General features: G+C 41.3%; 1 protein-coding gene across 3 annotated transcripts in view; it reads left to right on the top strand.

The window, feature by feature from the left end:
- The first annotated feature begins 687 nt into the window (after positions 1–687).
- LOC144594812 (endonuclease/exonuclease/phosphatase family domain-containing protein 1-like) overlaps positions 688–19,890 on the top strand; it is a 38,552-nt gene continuing 19,349 nt past the window's right edge. The window contains exons 1-3 of one of the 3 annotated variants that reach the window (XM_078401690.1): positions 688–847; positions 10,180–10,239; positions 13,208–14,211. In XM_078401690.1, coding sequence (XP_078257816.1) covers positions 13,220–14,211 — 992 coding nt within the window. In that variant the 5' untranslated portion in view covers positions 688–847; positions 10,180–10,239; positions 13,208–13,219. The remainder of the gene's footprint in view (positions 848–10,179; positions 10,240–13,207; positions 14,212–19,890) is intronic. The other 2 variants (XM_078401689.1, XM_078401692.1) reach the window with 2 other exon arrangements.

Below are 19,890 nucleotides of genomic sequence, written 5' to 3' on the forward strand. Positions count from 1 at the left end.
CTCAAGTAAATACAATTCTACGCACAAAGCTGTGGTGTAGATTTGATGAATCTCACTACCCCTCCCCGCCCCACCCAGTCTAATGTATTATTTCTGAGGTATCGTAAGATGCAATCAGTACTCCAGATGGAATCTGAATCAACCCATAAACCACCGCACACCCACGGTCGACATAAAATCCACCTCACGAAATTGGCGCAAAACAAACAAGAAATACTGGAAACATTCAACGGATCAGGCAGTACTGGAAGACCAGAACGTCGACTGTCACAGATATTGCCTGACCCACTGAGTTCCTCCAACAGACCGATTTTTGCTAATGCTTCAGGTTGATGATCAATCCTAATGATAGTTAACGCCCGGAAATATTATCTGTCTTATTTCCCTCAGCGGTTGCTGCCTGATTCTCCTGAAAAAAATCCAGTGTTTTTTTTGTGTATATTTAAATGTTTTGCCACTGCAGGGTTTTTGCTTTTTGAATTTTTGAAAAGCATGCTTCATACGATCAGAAAATTAGGACTGGGGGGAAAAAATGCAACCCAAGAGAGGTGTAGCTTTAATGGGCAGTCCACAAAAGTTAAACGTCAAGTTGGTGATCTGTATGCCACGCCTCTCTCTGATGCTATTTGACCCAAGGCGGACGGTACCTCTCTGCGTGAGCCTATCCTCAACAGTGATACGCTCAAAGTTATTCAGGATTGATATCTGGTCCGTCAACCCGCAACAAAGTATTTATACAAACGTGTCAGCGTGCGCGCACAATATAGATTCTTCCTGCAAAAGGTTGCCACCAGATCATTGTGCTCAAGAGGTTTAGAAACTGCAGTTTTTTATCAAGACGATACAGGTAACTTTTACATTAATTACATTCAAATGTTTTTTGTAACCTAGTATATATGAAAACTAGTGCGGCTCGGGATAATACAGTCGAGAAATGGCTTCAACTCTCGATTAAGTTATGGAGTACAACACTTTAAATTTCTCTTTTCAGTCTTCTGTCGGGTTATCTTTCGGTTTGAATCAATCATCAGGACCCACTTCATCCAGAACCGTATCGCCACCCCTCGCCTTCCTTCAAATATACCAGATCTGACAGTTCAGAACTGGCGGGTGTCTGGCACAATGTTGTGCATGTTGAAGGATATGGAAATCAGCCTTAAAATGCAAAATGGTATTCTTTTAAGAGCGAAAAGCAACCCCGATAGTAGATGAAGGATTAGAACTAGACCATAATCTGTTCTGAAGAGTGTTGACAAACTGTTATTGTCCCAGCTTTCTACTCTGGTCTTGGCAGAGATGACTGGTATTATTTAATTTAATATTAGCAGTGAGGGTGTGAATGAATGTTTACTTTGGCTGAATTTGTCTTTTTTTTTAACATTCCAGCCAAAGTGTTTAGCAATGAAATCACAGTCTGCCATTGTCACTTCCTGGCACAGAGAGGATGCAGGAACCAAGATCCAAGGGAAGGAATGTGTAACCTCAACAGACTTCACTTCTATTTTCTCTAAGACTACCTGATATTTCCACCCTTTTCTATACTGTGAATAAGTGGCCAATGTCTCTAAATTTCCTGGAGGTGTGGTGCCACCTGCTCCCATTATAAACAAAGGTGGGGACTGGCAGGGACATTCCGGGAGATTTTATGCACTGAAAATACAGCTGAACTGTGACTCTTCTCTTCTATTTTGACATTGTTCAATTAAGTGCAAGTCTCAGTCAGCACTGTATTATGGAGCCTTTAACTGTACAGCAGGGCACTAACACTAATCTTCCAAGGCAGTCCCTTAGATCAAGCAATAGTAGCTTCCACTCGTTTGTAACTTCTAAGATGACTGAAGCCAATGTGGAGATCGCAGACTGTTCCACAGATGTTTCAGGTGACCAACAGGTATTGTCACATGGTGCCATAAACAGAGGTGAGTGAGTCTCGTATGTGGCACTACTTTAATGTGCGTTTGTACCATACATTTTTTAGTTTAGTTTAATTCATTGTCATGTGTACTGGGGTACAGTGAAAAGCATTTTTGTTGTGTGCTATTCAGTTAGCGGAAAGGTTATACATAATTACAATCGAGGCTTCCAGTGCAGATGCAGGATAAAGGGAATGACGTTAAGTGCAAGATAAAATCGAGTAAACTCCGAATAAAGATAATCTGAGGGTTCTCAATGGGGTAGATGGTAGGTCACGACCTTTCTCTAGTTGTAGGTAGGATGGCTCAGTTGCCTGATAACAGTTGGGAAGAAACTGTCCCTGAATCTGAAGGCATGCATTTTCACACTTCTGTACCTCTTGCCTGATGGGAGAGGGGAGAAGAGGGAATGTCCAGAGTGAGACTCATCCTTGATGCTAGTGGCCTTGCTGAGAAAACGTGAAGTGTAGATGGAGTTAATGGAAAGGAGGTTAATTTGCCTGATGGTCTGGGCTGCATCCACAATTCACTGGAATTTCCTACAGTCTTGGATGGAGCTGTTCCCAAACCTTGCTGTGATGCATCGTGATAAAATGCTTTTATGGTTTATCTGTAGAAATTAGTCAGAGTTGTTGGGGACATGCCAAACTTCGTCTAATGCCTTCTAAGGAAGTAGAAGCATTGGTGTGCTTTCTTGGCTGTTGCTTCGATATGGGTGGTCCAGGACAAGTCACTGGTGATATTTACTCCTAGGAGCTTGAAGCTCTATTTCAGCGCATGCTGACTCCAAGTTCTCAATCTCCTCCCCGTATTCCGTCTTGTCATTATTTGATATCCGGCTCACGGTCATCTGCGAATTTGCAAATTGAGTTGTATTTGTATTTGTGCAGTCGTGGGTGTATAAGGAGTAAAGTCAGGTGGTAAGAGCACATTCTCAAGGGGCACCAGTGTTGGGGATTATCGTAGATTATCACATATCCTCACTGATGGTGGTCTGTTGGTCAGGAAGTCGAGGATCCAGTTGCAGAGGTGAGTGCTGACTCCAAGTTCCACAGGTTTGGAGATGAGCTTTGTCCTATATTTGTTTGCAACTTGTATACTTGAGATTTGTGAAGAGGTGCGCACCACCTGCTGCTTACAAGAGGCTTCTCTGTGCCCCTGATATGTGCTCTCAAGGTTCACAATGCCATCCTGAACACTCATTCTCCTTTTGGTCATGCGCCAGAAACTCTCAGGCGGCAGTGGAGATGCATTATCTTTTACCTAAGGATATTAATCAGAGATTTTTGCAATTTTATCAGTCATTATATTCATCAAAAATAACAGATAGCTCTGCGCAGATGCAAAACTTTTTGCAGGAATGTAACCTTCCTGGTTTGAATGTGAGTGATAGAAATTCACTGGGCGCAGAAATAACTATGAAAGACGTTGAGACCATTAAATCCATGAAAAATGGGAAGACTCCTGGCCCTGATAGCTTAAATAATGAATTTTATAAAAAATGTAGTGATTTGATCTCTCCACGTTTGCAAACTGTATATAGTCACGCCTTTAAACAACAGAGATTACCGCAAACTCTGACTGAATCAACAATAATCCTCATTCCTAAAAAAGATAAGGATTCTGAAGACCCTGGTTCGTATAGAGCGATAGCTCTTTTAAATACTGATCAGAAGATATTAGCGAAAATCTTAGCTCATAGATTAAGTCTAGTTATAGATAAATTGATACACCCCGATCAATCAGGCTTTATAGCCAAACGATATTCATTTTTCAATTTGAGACGCTTGTTCAATATAATATATTCAAATAGACTATTAAACGAAGATTTAGCAATCATCTCGCTAGATGCTGAAAAAGCATTTGATCAAGTAGAATGGCCCTATCTTTTCTCAGTGATGGAAAAATTTCAATTAGGTGAAAATTTTTGTTCATGGGTGAAACTTTTATATACATCCCCAACAGCTAGAATATTAACTAATCAAATGCTGTCATCCAAATTTCATTTATCTAGGGGTTGTAGACAAGGATGTCCACTATCCCCGCTTCTATTTACCCTTATTATAGAACCACTTGCTGAGAGTATTAGATCAAATTCAGATATTCACGGCTATAACACTAAACATACAACCAATAAAATTTCTTTATATGCGGATGATGTATTAATATACATTACAAAGCCAGAAATTAGCATTCCGAATTTATTAAATCTCATAACTCAATTTGGTTCATTTTCAGGTTATAGAATTAACTGGTACAAAAGTGAAATTATGCCAATAATGGAGCATAATCCGGCCATACTTCAACAATTTCCTTTTAAAATTGCCTATGAAAACTTTGAATATCTTGGAATTTACGTGACTAGGAAATATACTTCTTTATTTAAATTAAATTTTCCTCCTTTACTCACTAAATTACACAGAAATATCCAATTTTGGAAAACACTTCCTATATCATTAGTTGGTCATAGTAATGCTATAAAGATGATCTTTCTCCCACAGCTACTATACTTATTTCAAGCAATTCAGATCTATCTTCCAAAAAAGTTTTTTTAAAATATTGATTCAATTGTTACTAATTTTATTTGGGACTACAAGACTCATAGAATAAATAAAAGACATCTATGTAAGTCTAAAACTAATGGAGGAATTGCCTTACCTAACTTCTTATTTTATTATTGGGCGGTTAATATTAAAAATATAACCTGCTGGTTGGATGATTCTGATCAACAACCGGATTGGTTAAAGATGGAGAAAGAGGATTGTTTACCATTTGATATTGGTGTGATCCTCTTAGCTCCAATAAATTTAAATAAAAAAACATATGGAGGTAATCCCATTATACACAGTGTTATCCGTACCTGGAAACAATTAAATCTTACTTTAAAATTGAGTAAATTATCTGTTTTCCTTCCTATTGCGACTAACCCTTCTTTTAAACCGTTTGTCTTAGATAGAGGATTTGCTCAATGGAAAAGTTATGGAATTAAAAGGGTGGGAGATCTTTATCATAAGGGAACTTTTCTTTCTTTTCAGGATTTACAGCAGAAGTATGGATTACATGTTAATAATTATTTTAGATATTTACAACTTAGAGACTATGTAAAATTACACATGCAAGAATATAAGTTTAGAGGTCCAGAAACACTTGATGTATGCCTGAATCGACATTATAATTCAAATAAATTAATATCCTTTATTTATAATACTCTCCTAGACACTGACATTCTGTCATCAGAATCTTATAGACGAGCATGGGAGGACGAATTGAATCAACTCATAATGCAAGATATATGGGATGAAAGTTTACAACATATACACCAATGTTCATTAAATACTAGACATTCCTTAATACAATTTAAAATAATACATAGATTACATTATTCGAAGACAAAATTAAATAGGATTTTTCCTAGTATCTCTCCTATTTGTGATAAATGTCAATTTCAAGAAGCTAATTTAACTCATATTTTCGTAACTTGTATAAAAATGCAAAACTTCTGGTTGGAGATTTTAAAAATAGTTTCTAAAGTTATCAACAAGCAATTGGATATGGATCCAAAATTAATTATATTAGGATTATCAGAACATACTACAAACTTTACAACAAGTCAGGTACATTTTCTTGATTACAGTCTAATAACTGCGAAAAAATTAATACTTAAATTTTGGAAAAAACCAATAACCCCCAGAATTAAAATGTGGACTACGGAAATGACAGAGACCCTGCATTTGGAAAAAATAAGATTTGCCTTAATTGACAAACCTGAGTTATTTTTTTAAAATATGGTCTCTATTGAATTTTTAGAAAAGTAAATGGGTTTGGCACAGGACTAAAATAAAAATTTAAAATTAAAAGTTGAAACTTGAGTTAAGGGTTGGATGTACAACTGTGGTTATTGTCTCCCGGATCTACTCCCTTTAATTTTTATCGTTATATCTTTTTTTTAATCCTCATTCTCTCTTCCCAATAGTTTATAGTTTTTTCCTTTCTTCTTTATTTTTTATTTTCTCTCTTTAAAAATTTAAAAATTGAAGCTATGTAAGAACTCTGTAACAAATGTGTCTTTTATTTCTATTTGTACATATGCTTTTCAAAAATTTAAAAAAATTTAAAAAAATTTTTTTTAAAAAGGAAGTCGAGGATCCAGTTGCAGAGGTGAGTGCTGACTCCAAGTTCCACAGGTTTGGAGATGGGCTTTGTCCTATATTTGTTTGCAACTTGTATACTTGAGATTTGTGAAGAGGTGCGCACCACCTGCTGCTTACAAGAGGCTTCTCTGTGCCCCTGATATGTGCTCTCAAGGTTCACAATGTCATCCTGAACACTCATTCTCCTTTTGGTCATGCGCCAGAAACTCTCAGGCGGCAGTGGAGATGCATTATCTTTTCAAAGAGGCTTTGACCACATCTTTGAATCTATTTCTCAGTCCAGCTGGTTACTTTTTACTGTAGCAAGTGCCATGAGTATAAATAAAAGGACTGCCTCTAATAGCTTCTTCCCAATCCATTGCACCCTTTTTGCTTTTGGATCACTGTAAGTGCAGGGTGCACCTAGGTTATGAGCTTTGAGTAATATCTGTGGAGAGAGGAACAGCAGTGACATTCTTACCTTGCACTTCTGGCATCTGCAGTAATTTGCATAGGTGCAAAGAATTTGTTAACCCACTGGAGATGGTGCATCTGCAGAAGCACGAGAGAGATTTCCATGGTTTCTCTCCAGTCACTTGCTTTATTTTGAGGTTCACCCTTTTCATACCTCAGTAGCTAATTGGTGGTCCAACTTGCTGTTTAAAAAAAAACCATTATCAATCCAGACTGACCACCACATAACTGCAGCATAAATGCAGCTATAGTGACTGTTTGACTCACTACCAGCCCAGCCTCACCACTATCTGAAAATTATAGTTTTCTTAAGACGTATTATGGGAATAGGCTAGAGTTAACCCAACTAGCTACATCTTGACCTACACTTTCATGACACTTGGGAGAGGGGGGGGGGGGGGGGTGCCTTTCCTTATAATTGGGTCAATAAAGGTAGCTCCATATCGTTCACAGCGAGAGGATTTGAGTATAGCAAAGAGGTCCTTCTGCAGTCATACAGGGCCCTGGTGAGACCACACCTGAAGTATTGTGTGCAGTTTTGGTCTCATAATTTGAAGAAGGACATTCTTGCTATTGAGAGAGTGCAGCATAGGTTCACCAGGTTAATTCTGGGGATGATGGGATTGACATATGATGAAAGAATGAATCGACTGGGCTCATATTCACTGGAATTTAGGATGACAGGGGATCTTATAGAAACATATAAAATTCTTAAGGGATTGGACAGGCTAGACGCAGGAAAAATGTTCCCAATGTTGGGAGAGTCCAGAACTAGGGTCACAGTGTAAGAATAAAGGGTAGGCCATTGAGGACTGAGATGAGGAAAAACTTTTTCACCCAGAGAGTTGTGAATCTGTGGAATTCTCTGCCATAGAAGGCAGTGGAGGCCAATTCACTGGCTGTTTTCAAGAGAGAGTTAGATATAGCTCTTAGGGCTAACGGAATCAAGGGATATGGAGAGAAAGCAGGAACTGGTTACTGATTTTGGATGATCAGCCATAATCACATTGAATGGCGGTGTTGGCTCGGAGGGCTGAATGGCCTACTCCTGCACCTATTTTCTATGTTTCTATAAAAGGGGGGTCCTTTGGGGAAAATTACATATGCTTGCTAGATCAATATCCTACAACCCTATTTCGTAGAGTTCATTTGTAATCTAATGACTGTTGTGCAAGGCAGTCAGGGATGAAGGTCCTGAAGAATTGTTAACCAATCCTAAATGTGACAAAGTAATTAACAGAATGAAAGCCACAGATCCAAAAAATACATTGACATTTAGATTATTGACCTGCTGGTTTCAGGAATGTAATTAATAGATGCACTCGGAGAGCTACAAGAACACTGTTCATCTTTTTTGTAATTAGAGATCCCTAACCGCTTTTGACTTGACTTCCACTCTTCCTTTATAATATTATACATCATTTCTTAATTGCTGTAAATCGTCCCAAGTGTAAAAAATGCAAGAAAATATAGACAAATTCTGAAGGCACTGACTTTGAAATTATATCATACCATAAAAGGAGCATTAAAGCAGTGCTGCATACCAATGTCGGGCCAATTCTGTACAAGACCTCACATAACATTAATCTCTGCCAAGCACAAGCTGAATATGTCTGTGAGAAGACTGCACATAGGACTTTGGTCCTTGTGTTTGCTCTATTGCAGAGAGTAAAGATTGTGCTGCAAAATAAGTTGGGAAGTGGTTTGGTGTTGTGACACGGGAAGATCATAGGGTTCATGGGATCATAAGATGTGTTTTTTTTTGTAGTGGTGAATTCAGTAGGCTGAGTGCACTACCTCCCTGCTAATCAATCTGAACACTTCTGTAGGATCTGAGAGAATGACTGAGTCATGTCTGAATCTGATGAGCTGTTTTCGATCCGCTCTGCACAAAAAGCTCTTAAGAAACAACTCGTACAACTTTTAAAAGTACCAATTAAATATTGGACAAAATAATCCCATTGTCTTTATTCCCTATCACAAATTCTGTTCTCTGGCCATTGAATCGGTCTCCCCCTCTGGTAATTGTCCAAACCCGAATCAGGCTGCTCATAAATTGGGTGTCATATTTGAACATGAGATGAACTTCTGATACATATCCACATCATTACTAAGATAGAAAATTCAAAAACCTTCAGAGGTTTGAAATCTGAAATAAAAACTGAAAATGCTGGAAGCACTTGGCAGGTAAGCAGTATCTATGTTAAACAAAAGAGAAAAGCATCAGAACCAAGACTGACCGATTCAGTCTTTGCAACTAAGTCTAATCGCAGCTCCGTGTAGGAAGGAACCGCAGATGCTGGTTTCCACCAAAGATAGACTCAAACATGCTAGAGTAACTCAGCAGGTTGAGCAGCATCTCTGGTGACAAAGAAGAGGTGACATTTTGGGTCGGAACCCTTCTTCAGATTGAAGGTAGAGGTGGGGGAAACTGAAGGCGATAAAAGGCCGGAACAAATCGCGGCCAGCAACAGATGGCTCAGCTCAACCATTTCTCTTATCATTTTTTGTCGTCAGAGGATTACTCCCTCCCGCAATCCATTAAAAACTTTCATCATACAATCCTCCAGAAAATTGCTGCTACTCCAATTCTGGATTCTAGGTCTTTACAAAATGTTATAACTCCACTACTGCATCTTCAGCTATCTCTGTTCTAAACTCTGGGATTCCCTTGTTAAATCATTCCACCTCTCCTTTAATTCTTTCTTTAAGCCATTACTTACAACCAACCTTTGATCATCTGCACTAATACCAAATTATATGGCTCAATATCAAATTTTGTTCGCTAGTGCTCTTGTGTAGTGCTTGGGACATTTGGTTGTGTTAAAGGAGCTCCATAAGTAAAAGTTTTGTTGTGGTTTGAATCTAAGAAAATTACATCACAGTTGAATGAGAAGGAAGTTCCTGAGATATTCTACCATGGCATTGGATGTCAACTTTTTTTGAATAGGATAATTTTAGTGTATGATTCTGATTTTTTTTTAAAGAGAAACTTATGAGAAGGTACATATTTCCCTAATTGCTATTGAATGGTGGGACCTTTAGTAGAAACCTGAAGATTATCAGCTATAAGGTATCAGCTAAATAATCAATTGGGGCAATAGAACAAAGGATGATGGCTTGGCTTAAACTTGGCGGCACGGTAGCGCAGCGGTAGAGTTGCTGCTTTACAGCGAATGCAGCGCCGGAGACACAGGTTCGATCCTGACTACGGGTGCTGCACTGTAAGGAGTTTGTACGTTCTCCCCGTGACCTGCGTGGGTTTTCTCCGAGATCTTCGGTTTCCTCCCACACTCCAAAGACGTACAGGTATGTAGGTTAATTGGCTGGGTAAATGTAAAAATTGTCCCTAGTGGGTGTAGGATAGTGTTAATGTACGGGGATCACTGGGCGGCACGGACTTGGAGGGCCGAAAAGGCCTGTTTCCGGCTGTAGATATATGATATGATGATATGATAAACTTGTAAAGAAGATTTTGGCACTAACAACACAGTTCACTTGAATTGAGGGTGTGTCTGAGCAGTCAACTGTTTAAATTCCAGCTCTCACTTAGTACCTCTTCTGTATTTTAAGTATGGTAAATGTCTTAAGAAACATTTCTCTGTTTAAGGTATCATTACTGATGTTAATCAACTTATTTCAAAATTGTCATTTTTTTTAAGGTGTCCAGAGAAGTTGCATGTGAAACAGATGTTTTCTTTTGGAAAAATCCAGAACTAAAGGTCATTATTTTAAAAATAAATTGTTGCCCATTTAAGACAGGTGATGTGATTTTTCTCTCTCCCTGAATGCAGTGAGTGTTTGGAACTTTCTTCCTCAAAGGGAAGTGGAAGAAATGTTTCTGTTGTTTTTAAGGCAGAGATAGATAGATTCTTGTTAAGCAAGGGAGGATAGGTGGGAATACAAATTTGAGGTTACAATCAAATCAGCCATGATGTAATTGAATACAAAAACCGACTACCAGCACCAAATGGCCTACTCCTGCTCCTAATGTGTATTTTGTAAGAACATGTTAAATCCATGAGATGGATGGGAAACTACACAATCTGTTGGGAATAATGATCTGAGACAAGATCAATTAATTCCCTATCGTATCTTGTACGCACTACCTGTGCCACAAAGATGCAACGGGTATTAAGCTTCCTCAAAGCTCCAGTAATCCAGGTTTGATCTCGACCTCCAGTGCTGCCTGTGTGGAGTTTACACGTGCTCCATGTGACTGTATGGATTTCCTCCACATCCTAAAGATATGTCATAAGGCCATAAGTGATAGGAGTAGAATTAGGCCATTCAGCCCATCAAGTCTACTCTGCCATTCAATCATGGCTGATCTATCTCTCCCTCCTAACCCTATTCTCCTGCCTTGTCCCCATAACCCCTGACACCTGTACTAATCAAAAGTCTATCTATCTTTGCCTTAAAAATATCCACTGACTTGGCCGCTACAGCCTCCTGTGGCAAAGAATTCCACAGATTCACCACCCTCTGACTAAAGAAATTTCTCCTCGTCTCTTTCCTAAAAGACCCTCCTTTCATTCTGAGGCTATGACCTCTAGTCCTAGACTGTCCCACTAGCAGAAACATCCTACCCACATCCACTCTATCCAACCCTTTCACTATTCTGTATGTTTCAATGAGGTCCACCTTCGTTCTTCTAAACTTCAGCGAGTACAGGCCTGTGCCAACAGATGCTCATCATGGGTTAATCTACTTATTCCTGGGATCATTCTTTTAACCCTCCCCTGGATTCTCTCCAGAGCCAGCACAACCTTCCTCAGATATAGTGCCCAAAATTGTTCACAATATTCCAAATGCAGCCTTACCAGCGCCTTATAGAGCCTCAGCATTACATCCCTGGTTTTTTGTGTACAAGCCCTCTTGAAATAAATGCGAGCATTGAGTTTGCTTTCATTACTACCGATTCGACTTGCAGATCAACTATTTGGGAATCCTGCACCAGCACTCAAGTCCCTTTGCACATCTGATTTCTGGATTCTCTCCCCATTTAGAAAATAGTCTATGCCTTTATTCCTGCTACCAAAATGCATGACTAATCACATTTTGCTACACTATATTCTATCTGCCATTTCTCTACTCACTCTCCCAACCTGTGCAAGCCCTTTTGCAGAGTCCCTGCTTTCTCTACACTACCTGCCCTTCCACCTAATTTCGTATCATCCGCAAATGTGGGCACAAAGACTTCAAACCCCTCGTCCAAATCATTAATATACGTAAAGAGCAGCGGCCCCAGTACCGTTCCCTGCGAAACTCCATTAGTCACTGGCAGCCAACCAGAAAAAGCCGCCTTTATTGCCACTCTTTGTCTTCTGCCATCCAGCCAACCTGCTATCCATGCTAGTATCTGCCTTTTGATACCGTGGGTTCACATCTTCCTTAGCAGCCTCACGTATGGGACCTTATCAAAGGCTTTTGGAAAATCTACGTAACAACATCTACTGGCTCTCTGTCTGTCCTGCTATTTACTACTTCAAAGAATTTCAGCAAATTTGTCAACCAAAAACTCCCCTTCACAAAGCCATGCTGACGTTGGCCTATGTAGGTTAATTGGTTGCTGAACAACCCCCCCTCCCCTCCCCAATTTGTGTGTGGCAATGAGAGAATCGATGCGGGAACAAACATATGTGTGATAGAATAGAGGGAAAAAAGTGGAGGAATGGGATTGCTCTAAGAAATAGCATAGACTCAGTGGGCCAAATGGCCTTCATCTTTAGACTTTACGTTAGACTTTAGAGGTTTATTACGGAAATGTGCCCTTTATCCCACCAAGTCCGTGCCGGCCAGCAATCACCAAATACACTAGCATTATCCTACACACTGTGGAATATTTACAGAAGCCAATTAACCTACAAACCTGTACATCTTTGGAATGTAGTTAACCCGTAGTCACGATTGAACCTGGATCTCTGGCGCTACAAGGCAGCAACTCTACCGCTGCACCACTGTGCTGCCCTAAATATTCTTCAGACAATCTCATGCCCACACATTCAAGTGTCATACTCGGTGGTTTTGTTTAGTTTAGAGATGCAGGCCCTTCGGCCCAGAGTCCACACTGACCATTGATCACACTAGTTCTACGTTATCCCACTTTCTCATATCAATCTACAGGGCCACACGTTTTGGGGTTGTGGGAGGAAAACAGAGCACCTGGAGAAAACCCAAGCAGTCATTGGGAGAACATGCAAACTCCACACAGACAGCACCCAAGGTCAGGATCGAACCCAGGTCTCTGGCGCTGTGAGGCAGCACCACGATGTCACCCCAAAATATGTTACCACCAAGGCAATATACACCCCCTCCATGAGACTAATTGAGTAGGAATGAGAAAATGAAGTACAATATAAAATAGCTCATTAACAATCACTGTCTTTGTGTTATTCCCAATTTTATTGCCTGGCTAAATTGGAACAAGACTACTCCAATGCCTTTAACATTGATCTTTCATGTGAAACAACACACTGTTGGTGCTTAAACGTTTTTTTTATAAAGAACATAAAATGGCAGGAATGATCAGCAGCCCAGGCAACATATGTAAAGAGACAAATGGAACTAAGGTTTCAGATAAATTAACCTTCATCAGCCTTCTTGACCCGTGGTAATGAATTGACTATAAAGGGCAGCTTTAGATGGCAAGATGAAAGTCCTAATTACTATGTACTTGAATTTTCTCAGGAAGGTTAAACAATGGGCTACCCTTTGAGCTGTCACCGGCCTCAGCGCGACCCGGGGGCCCGGCATCCGAAGGGGAGGAAGCGACTGAAGGAGCGGCCGGCCAGCCGTGTAGGCAGCCAGGTCAACATCAACACGGCGACCGAGGAGGAGCTGATGACCCTGCCGGGCATCAACCGATTGCTGGCTCACAACATCGTGCTGCACCGGGATAAGATCGGGGGCTTCCGCAAGATCGAGGACGTGGCTCTGGTGACCGGGGTGGGGGCCACCAGGCTGCAGCAGATGAGGTCTGAGGTCTGCGTGGGGGCCGCTGAGACGCTGCAGGCGAGGCCTGAAGTCGGTGTGGGGGACGCAGGCCTGCAGCAGATGAGGCCTGAGGTCAGCGTGGGGGCCATCGAGACGATGCAAGCGAGGCCCGGGGTCGGTGTGGGACTTGCAGGCCTGCAGCAGATGAGGCCCGAGATCTATGTGGGGGTTACCAAGCCTCAGCAGGGGAGGCCCGACGTTGGTGTGGGCCACCGAGGGCTCTCCCGCTCCGTGGAGAACCTCCCCAGCTACGATCTGCTCTCCTGCGCCACACTGAACATCAACCTGGCCTCGGAGAAGCAGCTCATCACCTTGTTGGGGGTGTCCGAGGACCTGGCTCACCGCATCGTCCTCCACCGGCCCTACCGGCGCGCCGACGACCTGCTGCGGGTGACCGGTGACGACGCCTTCTCCCTGACGCCCATCAGCTCCCGGCTCAGCGCCGCCCTGCCGAAGGCCACCTCCTCCGTGCAGTGGGCCGGCGCTCTACCTTTCTGCAGCCTGCAGGACCTGAGCCTGAAAGCTGGGATTCGGCCTCGCACCCCCTCACTGGTCGCTCTAGATGCAGCCTTCACCGACTGCCTCGACGGCAGGAGGGTCATTCGTGTCGCCACATGGAACCTGCAGCACCTCAACTTGGACAAGGTCAACAATCCTGGAGTGAGGGAGGTCATCTGCATGACCCTACTCGAGCAGGGGTTTGTAATCACTTCACTCAATCACTGAACTTGCATCATGCTCTCTGAAGCCCATAAAGCTCATGGCGGTGTTTTATGCTTCTCTCCATCTGTACATCCATTGAACCCTTTTAGTTTCCTCTTTAATGCAACAATTCACTAAAAACAGACAACTCAAATATTTATGGTTTGCAGACTTCTTCTGCCAAACTTAACTGACAAGTGCCGTGAGGAGTGTTTGGTCATAAGCCCAAAAAATTAATTATCCTATCTCAAATCAATTCTTATGAGTCCGGTATACAGAAAGCAGTTCCACAAAGTCTATCGTGTATTAAAGCACAGAAAAAGCGCATTCAGTACCGTAGGTCCACACCTGTGTTTATGTTCCACATAAGCCTTCGCCAAAGTGTATTACCTCACACTTGTCTACACCGCAGTTTAATTCTGAACTGGGCTTTCAATTATGCAGATGTATTCATGTCTTCCTTCATTTTGTTACACTCCTCTGTATAGAGTATAAATCATCACCCATAACTCTTGAAGTTATATTTCTCTTCTCAAGTGCAAATTATTTATGCATGAGAAATGAGAATCATGAGAAATACTCCAAAATGTCTTCTGTAAAGCAAAACCCTGAATAACAAGAGAAAGTGAGGCTCTGGTCAGGAAAAAGGAGACTTGTCAGGTGTAGGCAGCTGGAATCAAGTAGGAATGCATTTTAGAGGGAACTTCAGAAGACAAAAAGGGGACATGGGATAGCTCTAGCAGACAAGGTAAAGGAGAGTCCAATGAGTTTATAAGTAAGTTAAGGACAAACGAGAAACCAGGGAGAGAATGGGCGTATTAAAGATCAGAGGGTGAATATATTTGGAGGCTCAACAGATGGCCGAGGTGTAAAATGAATATTCCTCATCTGCTTTTACCCTGGAGAAAGCATGGGTGTGAGTGAACTTGGGGAAGCTAATTGAAGAATCTCGAGGGGAAAAAAAAGGTGCTGGAGGCCTTTAAATGCATAAAGGTAGATAAATCACTGGAACCTGATCAAGTGTAGCTGAGGACATTGTGGAAAACTAAAAAGAAATTGCAGGACACTGACAGATATTTGTATAATTAATAGACGCGTGTGTGGAGCCAGAAGACTTGAAGACAGTCTCCATTACAGTGGGTCACTGAATGTCCCAAGGCATATGAAAGTAGATCAATCTCCTGGGCCCAATCAGATATATTTGACGATGCTGTGGGAAGCAGAAGAAGAAATTGCAGGCACCCTGGATGAGATGTATGAATCATCGTTAGTCACAGATGAGTCTGAAAGACTGGAAGGTGGCTAATGTTGTGCCTCTATTTAAGAAGGCCTGCAAGGAAATGCCTGAGAACTAGAGATCAATGAGCCTAACATCTGCAGTAGGCAAGTTACTGGAGGATATTCTGAGGTATAAGATCTATGTGCATTTGGATAGATACGGCTGATTAGGGGTAGACGGCGTTTTGTCTGTGGGAGATCCTGCCTTACAAATCAGAGTTTTTTTGAAGAAGTAATCAAAAAGGCTGAGGGTAAAGCTGGAGATGATTGTCTCTATGGACTTCAGCAAGGCACTTGATACTGTTTTAAGTGGTAGGCCGCTATGGGATGTTAGATTGTATGGGTTGCAGAGTGCGAGGTGACAATTGGCTTCATGGAAAGAAGCAGACAGTGATGATGGAAGGTGGTTTTTCAATGGAGGCTGTGACTTGCAGTGTGCCTCTGGGATCGGTGCTGGGCCCATTGCTGTTTGTGGTTTATCAATGATTTTGATGAGAAAATAGAAGGCATGATTAGTAAGTTTGCAGAAGACACTAAATTGGGTAATATCTTGGATAGAGAAGATGGCTATCAATATTTACAGTGGGATCTTGATCAGTTGGTCAAGTGGGCTGAGGAATGGTTGATGGAGTTTAATGCAGATAAGTGTGATGTGCTGCACTTTGTGAAGTCAAACCAGGGCAGGACCAACACAGTGAATGGCAGGGCCCTGGAAAGTGTTGTAGAGCAGAGGGATTTAGGAGTGCAGATACATAGTTCTGTGAAAGTGGCATCACAATAGATAGGTTGGTCAAGAAGGCTTGTGGTACATTGGCCTTCATCAGTCAGGATATTGAGTGTAGACGTTGGGATGTCATGTTGCATTGCTGACAAGACATTGGCGAGGTTGCATTAGGGGTATTGTGTTCAGTTTTGGTCACTTTGCTATAGGAAGGATGCTGTTACACTGGAAAGAATGTGTAGAGGATTTGCCAGGATGTTACCAGGATTTGAGGGCCTGAGAAAAAGGGATAGGTTGGGCAGGTGAGGACTGTATACTTTGGAGCACAGGAGGATGAAGAGTGATCTTAGAGGTGTATAAGATCCTGAAGGGAATAGATAGGGTGAAGGCACAGTCTTTTACTCAGAGTAGGCGAATCGAGAACCAAAGGACATATGTTTAAGATGAGAGGGTAAAATTTTAATAGGTTTCTGAGAAGCAACTTTTTTCACAGAGTGGTGGGTATCAGAGGAGGTAGTTGGGGCAGGGACAATACTTAAAAGACATTTGGACAAATACATGGATAGGGAAGGTTGAGAAGTAAATGGGCTAAGTGTAGGTTGGTGGGATTACTCTGGAAGGGGCATCTTGACTGGCATGGGCAGTTGGACTGATGAGCCTGTTTCCGTGCTCTATGGCTCCATGGAGATGCTACTGGGTCTTTTTTACTGGAACATATGAGGCTGAGAGAAAACCTTACAGAGTTGCATAATAAAATCCTAAAGGGTATATATAAGGTGAACAGACACAGTCTTCTGCCCAGAGTCAGGGCGTCTTTCCCCTCTCACAATAAATCTATACTCTCTAGTTCTAGAGAAATAGTTTTAGAGGGTATAGAATGATGGTGAGAGGGGAGATATTAAAAAAGGAGCTGAGGAGCAGGTTTCTCATGCAGAAGATGGTGTCTACATGGAACAAGCTACCAGAGGAAGTGGTAGAGGTGATACAATAATGGCATTGAAAAGATACTTGGAGAAGAAAAGTTTGGAGGGATATGGCCATGGAGCTTGGTTTGGCAACTTGGTCAGCTTGGACGAATTGGGCTGAAGGGCTTGTTTCCATGCTGTAAACCTCTAACTCTGACAACTACTAAACCCCAACAATACACTTTAACCATACCTCAAGCAATTTTATTTTTTTAGTAATAGGTTATTCCTTTATCCCTGCAAATGTAGGCGTTTATTTGCCCATCTCCAGCTGAGTTTGAGATGGCTGTAATCTAGGGTGCTGAAGCATTTCAACCCAGTGACAGTGAAAGTGAAAGGACAGGATATTGTTCTGTAAAGTGAAACATAATTGATGGTGTGTCTGGTAGTCTTGTCCATTCTGCTAGTCAAGGTTGCAGGTTCAGGAGGTGTCCGCTCCTTACAGAATAAACTCATCAATTCCAATACCCCTCATTTTTTCTCATCCGCTCCTGCAACTTTTTGCATTCTTTGATTCACCCCTTATTAACTTTAAGGGAAAATTTACAGCAGATAATTAACCCATCGGCATGCATCTGGGTTGCAGGAGGAAACTGGAGTATCTGGGGGAAAACACGTATGGTCATATGGAGACCATGCAAACTCTACACAAAAAGAAGCAAGGGACAGAATCAAACCTGGGTAGCTGAAGCCGTGTGACTGTTGACAAAGCACTGAAAAATAGGTAGCGATGGTATATTCTTAGAATGTACACTGAAGCCATGATACATTAACGGTGAAGAGAGTGAGTGTTTAGATTAAATCAACTATAAACAATCTCAATCCTTCCTTTACAGAAAAGGGACTTAATGGTGTTGGTTTTATCTCCTAACTTCTCTAAATGATTGGGAACAAATCTGCCGTTGTGATCAAGCAGCATTATCTGGGTGATAATAGCCTCTGAGCAGTTCTTTTTAAACCAGGTTTGAAATCAATATTTATTGAATGACTGTTTCAATAAAGCAGCTAAGGTGCTACAGTTTGTTTCCTGTACTCAAGGTGTGCAGCTATTTACTTAGCAAGATGCAAATTGCAAATCAAGGCTGGTTTCCCTGTTATCACTAATTTTAGTGAACCTATTGGAAAAATATAGATATATATCGCTGTTCCAATGTCATTGCTTAGTCAAAATCCCGGGGTGCCCTACATTGTAGTGCTTTGTATTCCTTCCTTCATCATTTTGTTCAGAAAGGAAGCTGACCTACTAGGCCAACACAACAAGTACCAGTCTTTTTAGCAACATCCACATGCCAAGAATATGTGTTCATAAGTTGTAGGAGCAGAATTAGGCCATTTGGCCCATCAAGACTACTCCGCCACTCAATGATGTCTGAAGAAGGGTCTCGACCTGAAACATCATCCATTCCTTCTCTCCAGAGATGCTGCCTATCCCGCTGAGTTACTCCAGCTTTTTGTGTGTATCTTCGGTTTAAAGCAGCATCTGCAGTTCCTTCTTGCATATGGCTGATCTATTTTTCCATCTTAACCCCTTTCTCCTTCCTCCCCATAACCCCTGACATCCGTACTAATCAGGAATCTATCAATCTCCACCTTAAAAATATCAATTGACGGCCTCCACAGCCTTCTGTGGCAATGAATTTCACAAATTAACCACTCTCTCATTAAATAAATTCCCCCTTATCTCCTTTCTAAAGGAATGTCCTTGAATGTGTAATGGCAAGAAATGGTCAGAGATAGATAAGTAAATATAATGTGGGCGTCTTGTCACTCATACTTTCTCTGTCCAGATTCGTAGTACCTGCAGTTTAGACATATATAACCATGTAAGGGATGGGACCCAAAGCATACATTAAGTTTAGAATATAACACAGTAGGTTATTTTTGCCATTTCATATGGTCATGGCATAATCTCTCTCCTGCTACCATGTTGCCTGTTGCCACTCGCTCCTCATAAACCTTGATAACTTTTGTGTCCATAAAACTATCTACGTCTTTTTAAATATATTGAGTGACAGCCTTCTGTGATAGAGTTTGCAGCTTTACCACCCAATAAGTGAAGAAATGTCTCCTTATCCAAACATATCACACGGTGTGCTGAGACTGTGATCCTCATTCCGGAACCCACAGGCAGAGGGAACAGAATCCTTGCTTTCAGTCTATTTAGCCCAGTGCCTCTTGCCCTTATAAACTCATCCTAATACATGCCCAGTTGATCCATCCCCTCAAGTGACACTGCTACCATGCCAAGAATCTGTCTGGCGAAACTTTGCTGCATGCTCTCTATGGTAATTACCTATATTATTAGGTGAGAAGACCAAAACTACATAACCAAAACTACAAGACCAAAACTCCAAGAATAGTCTCACCAAACATATGTATAATTCCAAAACAACATTTTTGATCCTCTTACAATGACAGTCAATATTCCATTGGCTTTTTAACTGCTTGATGCACCCTCCTCTCGCCATGATGCACCATGTTTGCTTCGTATCTTTTTTGTACGTTAACATTTTCCAATCTATCACTATTTAAATAATATTCTGCCTTTTTGTTTTTCCTACCAAAGTATCTACAGTAACTATTCTGAATCTGTCATCTGTTTGCTCAGTCCCTCAACCTCTCCAATCAGTCTGAAAGCCTCTTTACATTCCTCTCGTACCCCACATTAAGTCTCCTGGGATTGATTACCAGTGACAAGAAGTTGTGGTAAC

This window comes from Rhinoraja longicauda, chromosome 6, assembly GCF_053455715.1.
Source record: "Rhinoraja longicauda isolate Sanriku21f chromosome 6, sRhiLon1.1, whole genome shotgun sequence".
Lineage (NCBI taxonomy): Eukaryota > Metazoa > Chordata > Chondrichthyes > Rajiformes > Arhynchobatidae > Rhinoraja > Rhinoraja longicauda.